This window comes from Pseudophryne corroboree, chromosome 1, assembly GCF_028390025.1.
Source record: "Pseudophryne corroboree isolate aPseCor3 chromosome 1, aPseCor3.hap2, whole genome shotgun sequence".
NCBI lineage: Eukaryota > Metazoa > Chordata > Amphibia > Anura > Myobatrachidae > Pseudophryne > Pseudophryne corroboree.
The window spans coordinates 371493292-371509267 of NC_086444.1; the positions used below are offsets into that span (position 1 = coordinate 371493292).

Below are 15976 nucleotides of genomic sequence, written 5' to 3' on the forward strand. Positions count from 1 at the left end.
GCTACTAGTACTGACTTACATACACACTGCCCTTTCTGTACACTTATTGTACTAGTAATGAAGTCACGATATGAACGTTGTACATGATGATCGTTTTATTTGAGAAAAACCAATTAACAGCTTGAAGTGACCTTACCCCACGGAAGAGGTCAACTTTCACGTTCTGTTTAGTATTTAGGGTACTGCAATATATAGTATTTTATTATGTTGGACATGCTTAAACACCCTATATTTTAATGTATGTTATTCAAAGCACGCTGGGACGTTTAGTTCCATATCTGTAGGAGAACAGATTGCATAGCTTTCAGAACATGAATTTAAGGTCAGTGCAGGGAAAAAAAATCCCACTATGTCTATAGCAAATTTGGCAGCTCAATGAAAAGGTTAACATCCTGTGCGCAGGAAGTAAGAGCCCAATGCTTTGGAAAATCTCCATTATTCCCCATAGGGGAACTGGCAGAGGCATTAGCAACTGTTTCAGCTTAAGTCAGTTGAAAGTTGCAAATGACAATCTCAAGACAATGGTCAATGCAGGTAGAAAGCCCTCATAGAGGTCAAATGAACAGCTTTTCAGTTAGGGTTATTATTTACAGCATAAAGGGTGTTTTACTCAAACTATTATAGTTGTGATTTCTTCCAAAGCACAAGAAGTTTAGGGGAAAATATCTAAAAATACTATTTCAACATTCTTTTCTTAACCTGTATTACAAGCAAACTGCAGTAAAATTTAGTAAGCGATCAATTAAACCAGCTGCTGACTCAAGCTATAAATATAAGCCATGGCAAAGAATACAGTCAAGGTTCACTCATATTCATTTTCTCCAAGCAGCTGGCCCAAAAGAGAGCAAGTCTATTTTCCCGATTTGCACAAAAGTCTGTAAAGTCCTTTAGCAGGCGATCTGCAAAGCGCTCATCTCCTGTGCCGCTTGAGCGCCAGGTCTTGGTCAGCATAGTATTATAGGCCCAGTTGTAACCTATCTTTTCTTCACCAAACAGGCTTTGAGTTGATGAGCTGGTAGAGTTTCTCCTCCGTCTCTGTTGGCCTGAAGTATACTTCCGCCTGGAATAAGGGAGTTGTAAGAATACAGCACCTGAAATTAGAATGAAATGTGTCAGTCTGGCAAAAAGAAAGTAAAACACAGCACACAAAAAAAATATAAAAAAAAAAAAATATATAGATATATCTATATATATACCGTATATACTCGAGTATAAGTCGACCCGAATATAAGCCGAGGCACCTAATTCTACCACAAAAACCTGGGAAAACTTATTGACTCGAGTATAAGCCTAGGGTGGGAAATGCAGCTCTAGCCGTACACAGCCCTCAGTGCCAGATATGCCCTCATAGTGCCAGATATGCCCCCACAGTGCTGCCAGATATGCCCCCACAGTGCTGCCAGATATGCCCCCACAGTGCTGCCAGATATGCCCCCACAGTGCTGCCAGATATGCCCCCACAGTGCTGCCAGATATGCCCCCACAGTGCTGCCAGATATGCCCCCACAGTGCTGCCAGTTATGCCCCCACAGTGCTGCCAGATATGCCCCCACAGTGCTGCCAGATATGCCCCCACAGTGCTGCCAGTTATGCCCCCACAGTGCTGCCAGTTATGCCCCCACAGTGCTGCCAGATATGCCCCCACAGTGCTGCCAGATATGCCCCCACAGTGCTGCCAGATATGCCCCCACAGTGCTGCCAGATATGCCCCCACAGTGCTGCCAGATATGCCCCCACAGTGCTGCCAGATATGCCCCCACAGTGCTGCCAGTTATGCCCCCACAGTGCTGCCAGATATGCCCCCACAGTGCTGCCAGATATGCCCCCACAGTGCTGCCAGTTATGCCCCCACAGTGCTGCCAGTTATGCCCCCACAGTGCTGCCAGATATGCCCCCACAGTGCTGCCAGATATGCCCCCACAGTGCTGCCAGATACGTTCCCTCCCCAAGTGCCAGGTATTCCCCACAGTGCTGTTACTTACCCCTCCGTCGATCCCGCGCTGTCTTCTGGAGGGACACGAAGCACACAGCGTGCGCGGCTCTCCTGTGTCCCTCCTGCATCTTCGGCGGCCGCGGCGGGTCTATTATAGGAAGTGCCGGTTCGTGATCAGAGGTCACGAACGGGTATTTCCTGTAATAGAACCGCCGCTGCTGCCGCCGGAGATGCAGGAGGGACACAGGAGCGCCGCGCGCTGTGCGCTCCATGTCCCTCCTTCACACTGCTCTGCCTCTGCCTGCACTGACTCGAGTATAAGCCGAGGTGGCTTTTTCAGCACAAAAAAAAGTGCTGAAAAAGTCGGCTTATACTCGAGTATATACGGTATATATATATATATATATATATACAGTACTGTGCAAAAGTTTTAGACAGGTGTGGAAAAAATGCTGCAAAGTAAGAATTCTTTCAAAAATAGAAGTGTTAATACCTGTAGTTTATTTTTATGATGATGTTGAGACCAGGGCTCTGTTGGGGCCATATCATCACTTCCAGGACTCCTTGTTCTTCTTTACGCTGAAGGTGTCATAATGACTTTGACTATATGTTTGGCGTTGTTATCCTGCTGCAGAATAAATCTGGAGCCAGTCAGACGCCTCCCTGATGGTACTGCATGATGGATAAGTACCTGTCTGTATTTCTCAGCATTGAAGCACAAAGAAACGAATAACATGCTTACTTCCCTTTAAAATCGGAATATGTCCAGCAGTGCCATCAGCTCAGAACTGGCAGCAACCAGTGGGACTTAGGTACACCCATTTACTGTTTGGAGAAGTATGTCCATTTGTGGTCCTTATTGCAGCCAAAAAGCCATACCTTTGACGTGGAAACAAGGCCAAGCGACTCAACTATGCACAAAAACATAGGAACTGGGATGCAGAAAAATGGCAGCAGATGCTCTGGACGGATGAGTCAAAATTTTAAATATTTGGCTGTAACAGAAGGCAGTTTGTTGGGGATTTGGGGGGTCATTCCGAGTTGATCCCTCGCTAGCTACTTTTTGCAGCGCTGAGATCAGATAGTCGCCGCCTATAGGGGAGTGTATTTTCACTTTGCAAGTGTGCGAACGCCTGTGCAGCCGAGCTCTGCAAAAATAGAATTTTGATAACCTACCGGTAAATCCTTTTCTCCTAGTCCGTAGAGGATGCTGGGGACGACATCAAGACCATGGGGTATAGACGGGATCCGCAGGAGACATGGGCACTCTAAAGACTTTTCATTGGGTGTGAACTGGCTCCTCTCTCTATGCCCCTCCTCCAGACCTCAGTTGTAGGAACTGTGCCCAGGGAGACTGCCATTTCGAGGAAAGGAATTACTTAACTAGTGGTGAGATATCTACCAACTCACACCCTCAACCATGCCGCACACATGGCATTCAACATAACACACGCCAACAGGCATGAACTAATTGCAGCAACATGCTGAAACCAAGATAACACAACTTGTGTAACTGTAATAACTAAACTGCAGGTAAAGCACGCACTAGGATGGGCGCCCAGCATCCTCTACGGACTAGGAGAAAAGGATTTACCGGTAGGTTATCAAAATCCTATTTTCTCATACGTCCTAGAGGATGCTGGGGATGACATCAAGACCATGGGGTCTATACCAAAGCTCCAGTATAGGCGGGAGAGTGCGGATGACCCTGCAGCACCGATTGACCAAACTTTAGGTCCTCATCGGCCAAGGTGTCAAACTTGTAGAATTTTGCAAATGTGTTTGACCCTGACCAAGTAGCTGCTCGGCAAAGTTGTAATGCCGAGACCCCCCGGGCAGCCGCCGAGGAGGAACCCACCTTCCTAGTAGAATGGGCCTTCACCGACATCGGTAACGGCAATCCAGCCGTGGAATGAGCTTGCTGAATCGTACCTCTGATCCAGCGCGCAATAGTCTGCTTGGAAGCAGGACACCCAATCTTGTTGGGAGCATACAGGACAAACAAAACCTCTGTTTTCCGTATTCGAGCTGTTCTAGCGGCATAAATCTTCAAAGCTCTAACCACATTTAGAGACTTTGACTCAGCGAACGTGTCAGTAGCAACTGGCACCACAATAGGTTGGTTTATGTGGAAAGAGGAAACCACCTTTGGAAGAAAATGTTGACGAGTTCTCAACTCTGCCCTATCTTCATGGAAGATCAGGTAAGGGCTCTTGTGGGACCAGAACCCCAATTCAGACACCTGCCTTGCGGATGCCAACGCCAAAAGCATCACCACTTTCCAAGTGAGAAACTTCAACTCTATTTCTTGTAGAGGCTCAAACCAACACGATTGAAGGAACTGCAACACCACATTAAGGTCCCATGGTGCCATTGGAGGCCCAAATGGAGGCTGGATGTGCAGAACCCCTTTCACGAACGTCTGAACTTCTGGAAATGAGGCCAATTGTTTTTGAAAGAAAACTTATAAGGCCGAAATCTGGACCTTGATTGACCCCAATCTAAGGTCCGCATTCACACCAGCCTGCAGAAAATGGACAAAACGTCCCAACTCAAACTCTTCCGTAGGAGCCTTCTTAGATTCACACCAAGACACATATTTTCTCCAAATACGGTGGTAATGTTTAGACGTTACTCCTTTCCTAGCCTGAATAAGAGTGGGGATGACTTCGTTGGGAATACCCTTTCGGGCTAGGATCCGACGCTCAACAGCCATGCCGTCAAACGTAGCCGCGGTAAGTCTTGATACACACACGGCCCATGCTGTAGTAGGTCCTATCGAGGAGGAAGAAGCCGAGGATCTTCTATGAGCAACTCCTGAAGATCTGGATACCAAGCCATCCTTGGCCAGTCTGGGGCAATGAAGATTGCTCAAACTCTTGTTCTTATTATTATTTTGAGAACTTTTGGAATCAGTGGAAGTTGAAAACATATACCGACCGAAACACCCACTGGGTCACCAGTGTATCCACTGCTATTGCTTGAGGGTCTCTCGACCTGGAACAATATCTCTGAAGCTTCTTGTTTAGACGAGATGCCATCATGTCTACTTGAGGAACTCCCCAAAGACTCGTCACCTCTGCGAAGACTTCTTGGTGGAGGCCCCACTCTCCTGGATGGAGATCGTGTCTGCTGAGGAAGTCTTCTTCCCAGTTGTCCACTCCCGGAATGAAAATTGCTGACAGAGCTCTAACATGTCTTCCTGCCCAGAGGAGAATCCTTGTCACCTCTGCCATTGCCGCTCTGCTTTTCGTTCCGCCTTACCTGTTTATGTACACGACTGCTGTTACGTTGTCCGACTGGATCTGCACGTGAGCTTGAAGAAGATGTACCGCTTGTAGAAGGCCGTTGTAAATGGCTCTCAATTCCCGAACGTTTATGTAAAGGCAGGCTTCCTGACTTGACCATTTTATTTGGAAGCTTCTCCCCTGTGTGACAGCTCTCCAGCCTCAGAGACTTGCATCCGTGGTTATTAGGACCCAGTCGTGAATCCCAAACCTGCGTCCCTCTAGTAGGTGAGAACTGTGTAACCACCACAGAAGCGAAATCCTGGCTTTGGGGGACAGGATTATTTTCCGGTGTATGTGTAGGTGGCATCCGGAACACTTGTCCAACAGGTCCCACTGGAATACTCTGGCATGAAATCGGCCAAACTGTATGGCCTCGTAGGCCGCTACCATTTTCCCCAACAACCGAATGCATTGATGGATCAAGACGCTTTTTGGTTTCAATATTTGTTTGACCATTTTCTGGATTTCTAGAGCCTTTTCCACTGGAAGAAATACTCTCCGTACTTCTGTGTCCAGAATCATCCCTAAAAAGGACAATCTTGTTGTCTGTTTCAACTGCGACTTTGGAAAATTCATGATTCAACTGTGTTGTTGGAGTATTGACAGGGAGAGTGCGATGTTCTGCACCAACTGTTCCCTGGATCTCGCTTTTATCAGGAGATCGTCCAGATAAGGAATTATATCGACTCCTTTTTAACGAAGGAGGACCATCATCTCCGCCATCACCTTGGTGAATACCCTCGGTGCCGTGGAGAGTCTGAACGGCAACGTCTGAAACTGGTAATGGCAATCCTGTACTGCGAATCTCAGATAAGCTTGGTGAGGAGGATAAATGGGAACATGCAAGTAAGCATCTTTTATGTCTACTGACACCATGAAGTCCCCCTCTTTCAGGCTGGAAATCACTACCCTCAGGGATTCCATCTTGAACTTGAACCTTTTCAGGTAGAGATTCAGATTTTCAGGTTTAAAATGGTCTGACCCAGCTGTCCGGCTTCGGAACTACGAAGAGGCTTGAATAAAAAAACCTTCTCCTTACTGTGCCAAGGGTACCAGGACAATGACCTGATCCTGACATAATTTTTGAATTGCTGTTGTTACTGCCTCTCTTCCCGGAAGAGAAGCTGGCAAGGTCGATTTGAAAAATCGGCATGGGGGGACGTCTTGAAACTCTAGTTTGTACCCATGGGACACTATTTGTAAGACCCATTGGTCCAGGCCAGATTGAATCCAGATTTGGCTGAAAAGTTTCAGACGTGCTCACACCCGAGCGGACTCCCGCAAGGGAGCCCCAGCGTTATGCTGCAGATTTGGCAGAAGCAGGGGTGGACTTCTGCTCCTGCGATCCGGGAGACGCTGCGGATTTCTTTCCTTTTCCCCTTCCCCTACCTGCAAAAAAAGGGGAGACCTTTTTGTATTTGTTGGGCCGAAAGGACTGTATGTGAGAGTGATGTGTCTTTTTTGCCGGTGTAGGAGCATAAGGCAAGAATGTCGACTTACCTGCGGTAGCCGCCGAGACTAACGCATCCAGCCCATCACCAAACAAGGCCTCACCTTTATACGGGAGAGCCTCCATATTTTATTTTGGAATCTACATCAGCATTCCACTGGCGAATCCACAATGCCCTCCGAGCCGATACTGCCATGGTAGCGGTTCTTGATCCCAAGAAACCAATATATTTCATGGATTCTAGTACGTACGCAGCAGTGTCTTTGATATGACCTAACGTTAGGAGCATCTTGTCTCCATCTATTGTGTCAATGCCTAATGACAAGTTTTCTGACCACTTTTCAATAGCACTACTCACCCGCTCACAGACAATGGTAGGCCTGAGTAGTGTCCCATTGGCCACATCAATAAATCATCTCACTCACTTGCGGTCTGTCAGCTCCTTAACTGAAGCCATTCCAGGCGCAGGGAGAAACACCTTTTCTCTTTTATGACAGGGCCCTGTCTAAAATTCGGGGTGACTCCCACCTTTTTTGGAAAAAGGTAAGCTGCCTGAATTCCTTTTGGGAATCTGAAATTTCTTTTCAGGTTAAATCAGACCTGAGGTGGAGGGAAAATTACATTACTTCTTTACTAAAGTAAACCCTCTCCTTGTGTTAAAAGAGGGGGCTTCATAACTTCTAACAACTCCTTTATAGCTAAAACATGTTTTGAATGCTTTTTTTGCTAACTTAGGACCTATTCCCCTGGAATCACTAGTGTCGACACAGGAATCAGAGTCAGTGTCGGTATCAGTTTGTACTACTTGTGCAAATTTGTATGTGACCCAGAAAGGTCCATGTGGATGAAAGGCAGAACTATTAAAAATCACATCTTCAACAGATTATTTTCATTTTCTGTATGAGATTCAGTCCAACCTCTTACTGATATGATTCACACTATCATTTAACCTTTCACCCAGTCAGGCTCTTGGTGTCATATTACACCTCTGTGTCCCTAACATGTCTCCACAGAGTTCCCTGCCACAGACATGTCACACACGTGCAGATCCACACCACAGACACTCCAGGACTTATAGGGGGACAGACCCACAGTAAAGTCTGTCAGAGGGACACAGATGGGATTTGCCAGTTCACAACCCAGCGCCAGTAACACAATGTCTGTGAACACAAAATGCCCACTGACATTCAGCGCTTTTATAATGTTAATCACACAATTATATAGAACCAAATTCACTGTGGCCCCCCCTCTTTTGCACCCTGATACTTGTTCAGTAGTGGAGGAGGACCAGCCTTGTCTCTGCAGCCTGAGGAGAGAGAGAAAATGTTGCTGAGCAGTGTGCTGGCTGACTGAGGAGGAAGCTCCACTCTTCCATGGTGTGTTTCTCCTCAGGCTGCAGAGCTTATTTTATGAGGTAATTTTTTATACTGGTGGGGGTAGGACTGTGCCTCAGCAACTTATGCCCCTTATTTATGCCAGTTTCCATAGGTTTCATGCTGCCCAGGGCGCCACCCCCCGCGCCCTGCAGTGCCTGTGTATGTGTGGGCAACATGGCGCGCTGCGCTCCCGCCAGCCGTGCGATACCTTTAGCCGTCACTTACTTGATTGAAAATCATTCTTCTCATACTCACCTGTCTTCTGACTTCTGGCTCTGTGAGGGGGGTGACGGCGTGCTGTGGGAGTGAGCATCTAGACACGGCTAGCGTTCAGTTCCCTTCAGGAGCTAATGGCGTCCTGTCAGCCAGAAGCAGAGCCATGAAACTCTGAGGAAGTTGGTTCCTACTTCTGCCCCCTCAGTCCCACGAAGCAGGGAGTCTGATGCCAGCAGATCTCCCTGAAAATAAAAAACCTAACATAGGGGGTAATTCCAAGTTTATCGCAGCATGACATTTTTTAGCAGTTGGGCAAAACCATGTGCACTGCAGGGGAGGCAGATATAACATGTGCAGAGAGAGTTAGATTTGGGTGGGTTATTTTGTTTTTGTGCAGGGTAAATACTGGCTGCTTTATTTTTACACTGCAATTTAGATTGCAGATTGAACACACCACACCCAAATCTAACTCTCTCTGCACATGTTATATCTGCCTCCCCTGCAGTGCACATGGTTTTGCCCAACTGCTAAAAAATGTCCTGCTGCGATCAACTTGGAATTACCCCCATAAGTCTTTTCAGAGAAACTCAGTAGAGCTCCTCAGAGTGCATCCAGTTGACCTGGGTACATTTCTAAAACTGAGGTCTGGAGGAGGGGCATAGAGGGAGGAGCCAGTTCACACCCAATGTAAAGTCTTTAGAGTGCCCATGTCTCCTGCGGATCCCGTCTATACCCCACGGTCTTGATGTCGTCCCCAGCATCCTCTAGGACGTATGAGAAAACATTTTGTGCAGTTTCTGAGTAGGTCTGAACTTACTCAGCCGCTGCGATCACTTCAGCCTGTCTGGTCCCGGAATTGACGCCAGACATCCTCCCTGCAAACGCTTGGACACGCCTGCGTGTTCCCAAACACTCCCAGAAAACGGTCAGTTAACACCCATAAACGCCTTCTTCCTGTCAATCTCCTTGTGATCAGCTTTGCGAATGGCTTTTTTGTTAAATCCATCGCTCAGCAACGATCCGCTTTGTACCCGTACGACGCGCCTGCGTATTGCGGTGCATAGGCATGTGCAGTAGTGACCTGATCGCTGTGCTGTGAAAAACGGCAGCGTGCAAACAGGTCGGAATGACCCCCTTGGTCAGAATTAATTGTGTCCTCAATGCTGTGAAATACAGACAGGTACTTATCCATCACACAATACCATCATGGAGGCATCTAAATGGCTTCAAATTTATTCTGCAGCAGGACAACAACCCCAAACATACAGCCAATGTCATTAAGATCTACCTTCTTCGTAAATAAGAACAAGGAGTCCTGGAAGTGATGATATGGCCCCCAAAGAGCCCTGATCCCAACATCATCGAGACTGTCTGGGATTACAAGAGACAGAAGGCTATGAGCAAGCCTACATCCATCCACGGAAGATCTGTGGTAAGTTCTCCAGGATGTTTGGAACACCCTCCCTGCCGAGTTCCTTCAAAAACTGTGTGCAAGTGCACCTAGAAGAATTGATGCTGTTTTGAAGGCAAAGGGTGGCCACTCCAAATATTGATTTGATTTAGATTTCTGTTCATTCACTCTGCATTTTGTTAGTTGATAAAAATAAATTATTAACACTTTTATTTTTAAAAGCATTCTTACTCTGCAGCATTTTTTCCACACCTGCCTAAAACTTGTGCACAGTACTATATATATATATATATATATATATATATATATCTCCCCTTGAGAGAGTCTGAGAAGAGACACAGCTCCTTCTTTACAAAACTCGTAAAGCAGACCTGCTGATTGAATGCTTCAGATAATCTGTTTTTGTCTTTTATATTGTACGGGCATTTAAGAATATGTTAGTGTTCTAATCCCACAACTGGATTACACTATGCATGTCTGTTTCTATGATTTTTTTATGATGTTTGGAGACCCATTAAAATACGAAAACTGGTGCTGGTGCCTTCGTGTGGATCATTTCAAGTAAATCAGATAAGCTGTTACAATTTGTTCACATGGTACATCATTGTGGGCATACACACTACGATTATCTGACGATAATTGTACAGTGTGCGGGCGATCGAGCCAAAAATATTGATCGGTTGGGTATGCCGGACCGTCCAGCATGTCTGTCCAACACAATATTTTCTAAGCTGAAAGTTGGCGGCATTTGACAGTGTATGCGGCTGACTGACATTTCCCGTTCCTTCACATGGGAATGAACGGGGAAATGTCTCCTCCCTGGGGCAGAGCGCCGATAACATGGTTAATACACTGCGAGAGATCTCACAGTATATGGCCACACAGTGTCAGAGGCTGCCAAATAAAATGCCAGTCGGTCTGACAGGCATTTTATCTGTACGTGTAATAGGTGTCCCGGATTAAAGAGATAATATGGCAAACCTATCAGTGACGTTCGGGCAGGGGAGGCAGAGCCTCACCTGTCATACTCTAGTATATGCCACAGTTTTGACTATAAAAATGATTAGAATAATACAAAGATATAAATAAATTATAGATATCATCTCTGTATTATTCTAATCATTTTTATAGTCAAAATTCACCAAATTTACAGTATTCAGCTAGAAATATAGGGACTGTCAGGGAGAGACCAGAGGTGAGGCAGCTCTCAGCTCAGCTTTCTCTCTGTAACAGAAACTGCCTGAAGCTGGGGGTGGGGCTGCACTGTGGCCAATAATACTGCAAAAAACCCAAAAAAACCCGAAGGGGGGGGGGGGGGGGCAGCTGTCTTACGCTGGGTACACTCTGGCCGATATATCGCTGGCCCGTCGGCCAGTGTGTACCAACGATATGTCTGTGAACGCCATTGTTCAGGGGGAAGGAGTGTGGATGTCAGCTGGAGCTGTAACCTGGGGGAAAGGGTGCGGGTGTCTGCTGGAGCTACGACCTGGGGTGGTGTGCGGGTGTCAGCTGGAGTTATGACTTGGGGGGAAGATGCGTGTGCCAGCCCAGAGCTGTGACTTGTTCTGGGGGGGGGGGGAGCTATGCGTTGGTAGGTGATTCTGGGGAGGGGGTGGGGTTCTGGGCATTCAGTGCAAAGCTAGGACCTCCACCTTGCAGGGTCAGTGTACATTGTAAGTACACCTTGCAAGGACAGTACATCCAGGGCCTCAGTAGGATTTATCGGGGCCGGGATGCCGGCCGTCAGTATACCCACAGTGGCATCCCGGCAGTGGGCAAGTGCTTGAAAGACCCTTGCTGGCTCACCACAGGTTATATTCTCCCTCTATGAGTGTCGCGGACACCCACAGAGGGAGAATAGCCTGTGTCGCCGATATTCCGGCGTCAGCATTCCACCGCTATTCAGGATTCCGGTGTCTGTATTGTGATCGCCGGGATCTCATCTGGTGGTATTTTAACCGCTTCTCCCTGCTAAGACTCCCACTGTGCAAGGACAGTGTATCCATTGTACAGGAAAAATGCTGACACCCGGAATCCCGACATTACTCAGAGCGCCGGCATCCCGACAAGGTACACAACACCAGTGCCGGGATCCCAACCGATTGTCTGCATTGGGGGAGGGAGGAGGTTACATTTAGCTGCGGAGGAGGATTAGGCTTTGTGAAGGGAGGGTAGGGGTCAGGGGGCCATGTCAAGATTCTCACTGTTGGGATACCGTGGTCGGTATTCTGACCGCTGGCATACAAACTGCCGACATTTTGAACCCAACCCCATTATACTGCTGGGATACCTATCGTGTAAGGACAATACCAGATGCTAGGACACTTGGCCTGCAGTGATGATACCTACTATAATGTTGGGTAACATTATCAGCAAGTGCCATACTACTTAGAGCCATATTGGACAATACTAGTCCATATGATCACCCCATTGCCATTTTATCACATCCAGATGGTAGATTACTTGAGACCATCAGTTTAACCAACAGTATTGAATGCTTTTAGTTAATGCGTGATAAGTATTCACAATTCTGGGGCTTCTCTGTTGCCTGGTCATTTATTACATTCACCCTGATTGTGCAGGCTTAATATTTTGCCATATAACCCCTAGATTCCCATCCTGCTCGTATCTGCCCATTTATAGCATGTGTGGGGAAAAAGCCTAGGCCAGTGTTAAGCTGGGTACACACTGGAGCGACAGGGATTTATTCCGACATCGGAGCTAATTCCTGTCAGCCCATATTGAACTTACACACTTGGGTAAATTTAATGAAAAACGATCATGTTCTGTCTTCATTAACTACAGGATGCTAGCGATATTGTCAGGTTTGATGTGCAGCAAATCAAACATGATGACGTCGCATAGCCCGCGGTAATCTGCATATTGTGCGTACACACTGAGCAATATTCGGAAGGAGGGAAGGAGTGAGACAGTGGGAAACTGAGGGAGCGAGAGAGAGACAGAGGGAGAAGGAAGGAGCGAGAGAGACAGAGGGAGAAGGAAGGAGCGAGAGAGAGACAGTGGGAGATGAAGGGAGTCAAAGACAGACAGTGGGAGAAAAAATAGGATGTTAATTACCTACCGGTAAATCCTTTCTCGTAGTCCGTTGGGGATACTGAGAATCCATTTAGTACCATGGGGTATAGACGGGTCCACTTCAAGCCATGGGTACTATAGAAGTTTGATAACGTGTGCTGGCTCCTCCCTCTATGCCCCTCCTGCCAGACTCAGTCTAGGAAACTGTGCCCAATGAGACGGACATACTATGAGAGAAGGATATAGATAAGTAAAGTGATGAGATTTCGAACCAGCACACACAGAACAAGAGGAAAGCCATGCTAACCAAATTTGAAAACCAGAACAGCAACAGCTGAACCAAACAACAGTACTTAAACAAGTAACCGTGCAGGAAGAACGAAGCACCGTAAGTACGCCCAGTATCCCCTACGGACTACGAGAAAAGGATTTACCGGTAGGTAATTAAAATCCTATTCTCTCTTGCGTCCTAGGGGATACTGGGAATCCATTTAGTACCATGGGGAAGTAACAAAGCTCCCAAACCGGGTGGGAGAGTGCTGAGGTTCCTGCAGAACATACTGACCGAACTGAAGGTCCTCAGAGGCCAAGGTATCGAACTTGTAAAACTTGGCAAACGTGTGTGAACCTGAACAAGTAGCTGCTCGGCAGAGCTGTAATGCAGAGACACCCCGGGCAGCCACCCAAGAGGAACCCACTGACCTAGTAGAGTGGGCCTGTAAAGATTTTGGAATCAGCAAGCCTACCGTGGAATAAGCATGCTGGATAGTGAGACTGATCCAGCGAGCAATAGACTTTGAAGCAGGACACCCAATCTTGTTGGCATCATATAAAACGAACTGCGAGTCCGATTACCTGTGAAGAGCAGTTAGCTTTACATAAACCTTCAAAGCCCTTACATCGACTGTCGGTATGCTGGTGGTTGGGATTCCGGCGCCGATATGCTGGCCGCCGGGAGCCCGACCGCCGGCATAACATACTACACCCCTTATTGGGATCATAAAGAACAAATAGCGAGTCCGTCTTTCTGTGACGAGCTGTTCTTTTCACATACACCTTCAAAGCCCTCACGACATCTAAAGACTTTGAAGTAGCAGAGGTGTCAGTAACAACCGGGACCACAATCGGCTGGTTGATGTGAAATGCCGACACCATCTTAGAAAGGAATTGTTGACGAGTCCTGAGTTCAGCTCTGTCCTCATGGAAAATCAAGTAGGGGCTCTTGTGAGACAACGCCCCCAGCTCCGACACGCGCTTTGCCGAAGCCAAGGCCAACAGCATGACGGTCTTCCACGTAAGATACTTTACATCTACCTCCTGTAACGGTTCAAACCAGTCGATTGGAGGAATGTTACAACCAAATTGAGATCCCAAGGTGCCGTGGAGGGCACAAAGGGAGGTTGGATGTGAAGAACACCTTTCAAGAATGTCTGGACTTCAGGGAAAGAAGCCAATTGTTCCTGAAAGAAAATATACAAGGCCGAAATCTGAACTTTTATGGAGCGTAGGCCCACTTCAACTCCCGACTGCAGAAAAAGCAGGAAACATCCCAGATGAAATTCCACCGAAGAATATTGTCTGCTCTCACACCAAGAGACATTTTTTTCCCCAGATACGATGGTAATGTTTCGACGTTACCCCTTTCCTGGCTTGGATCATTGGCCCTCATTCCGAGTTGATCCCTCGCTGCCGATTTTCGCAGCGCAGTGATCAAGTAAAAAAATGGCAAAACTGCGCATGCTTACGGGCCGCAGGGCGCACGCGCGACATACTTTCACACAAAACTATACAGTTTTACACAAGGTCTAGCGACTCTTTTTCGTCACTCTGTTGATCGGTGAGTGATTGACAGGAAGTGGGTGTTTCAGGTGGTAACTGACCGTTTTCCCGGTAAGTGTGCTAAAAAACGCAGGCGTGTCAGGTGAAAACGCAGGCGTGCCTGGGGAAACGGGGGAGTGGCTGGACGAACGCAGGGCGTGTTTGTGACGTCAAAGCAGGAACTAAACAGACTGCAGTGATCGCAAGGATGGAGTAGGTCTGAAGCCACTCTGAAACTGCTTGTAAAAAAATCATCACTGTTCTGCTAACCTTTCGTTCGCACTTCTGCTAAGCTAAGATACACTCCCAGAGGGCGGCGGCTTAGCGTTTGCACTGCTGCTAAAAGCAGCTAGCGAGCGATCAACTCGGAATGAGGGCCATAGTCAGGATGACCTTGTTAGGAATCCCTCTCCTGGCTAGAATCAGCCGTTCATCTTCCATGCCATCAAACGTAGCCGTGGTAAGTCTTGATAGACGAACAGGCCCTGTTGCAGAAGATCCTCTCGAAGAGGCAGAGGCCACGGATCTTAGATTAGCATCTCTAGAAGATCCGCATAGCAGGCCCTTCGCGGCCAGTCCGGAGCAATGAGACTTGTTTGAACTCTTTCCCTTTTTATTCTTTTGAAAACTCTTGGGATCAGAGGAATGGGAGGAAACACGTACACTAGCTGGTAGACCCACGGAGTTGTAAGGGTGTCGACCGCTACAGTTTGTGGGTCCCTCGACCTGGAGCAATAACGCCTGAGCTTCTTGTTGAGTCGAGAGGCCATCATGTCGATTTGTGCATAAACCCACCGACGTGTCAGCCACTGGAACACCTCCGGATGGAGGCCCCATTCCCCCGGGTGCAGGTCGTGTCTGCTGAGTAAGTCTGCTTCCCAGTTGTCTACTCCCGGATTGAAGATCACCGACAATGCCACAGCGTATTTTTCCGCCCAGAGGAGAATTCTTGACACCTCTGACATTGTGGCCCTGCTTTTCGTTCCGCCCTGTCGGTTGACGTAAGACACCGCTGTCACATTGTCCGACTGAACTTGAATGGCCTGATTCTGAAGAGATGAGGCCCACAGAAGGGCGTTGCAGATAGCCCTGAGTTCCAGGATGTTTATTGGAAGAACGATTTCCTGACTTGACCATCTTCCTTGAAACTGCACCCCCCCACCCCCCGGGTGACTACTCCCCAACCTCTGAGGCTTGCGTCTGTGGTTAGCAGAATCCAATTCTGAATCCCGAACCTTCGATCCTCCACTAGGTAAGAAGTTTGTAGCCACCACAGGAGGGAGAGCCTGGCTTTTGGCGACAGACGAATCCGCTGATGCATGTTAAGATGCGATCCAGACTATTTGTCCAACAGATCCAGCTGGAAGGCCCTCACATGAAACCTTCCTTGAATTGCTTCGGAAGAAGCCACCATTTTCCCTAGAAGGCGGATGCACAGATGTACTG

The 15976-nt window shown here is 47.5% G+C and overlaps 1 protein-coding gene across 6 annotated transcripts in view; it reads right to left on the reverse strand.

Annotated features, from left to right (window-relative positions):
- Positions 1-77: 77 nt before the first annotated feature.
- Positions 78-15976, reverse strand: part of DEPDC5 (DEP domain containing 5, GATOR1 subcomplex subunit) — a 358748-nt gene continuing 342849 nt past the window's right edge. For all 6 annotated transcript variants that reach the window (XM_063913059.1, XM_063913056.1, XM_063913058.1 and 3 more), the window contains one exon: positions 78-1091. In XM_063913059.1, coding sequence (XP_063769129.1) covers positions 796-1091 — 296 coding nt within the window. In that variant the 3' untranslated portion in view covers positions 78-795. The remainder of the gene's footprint in view (positions 1092-15976) is intronic.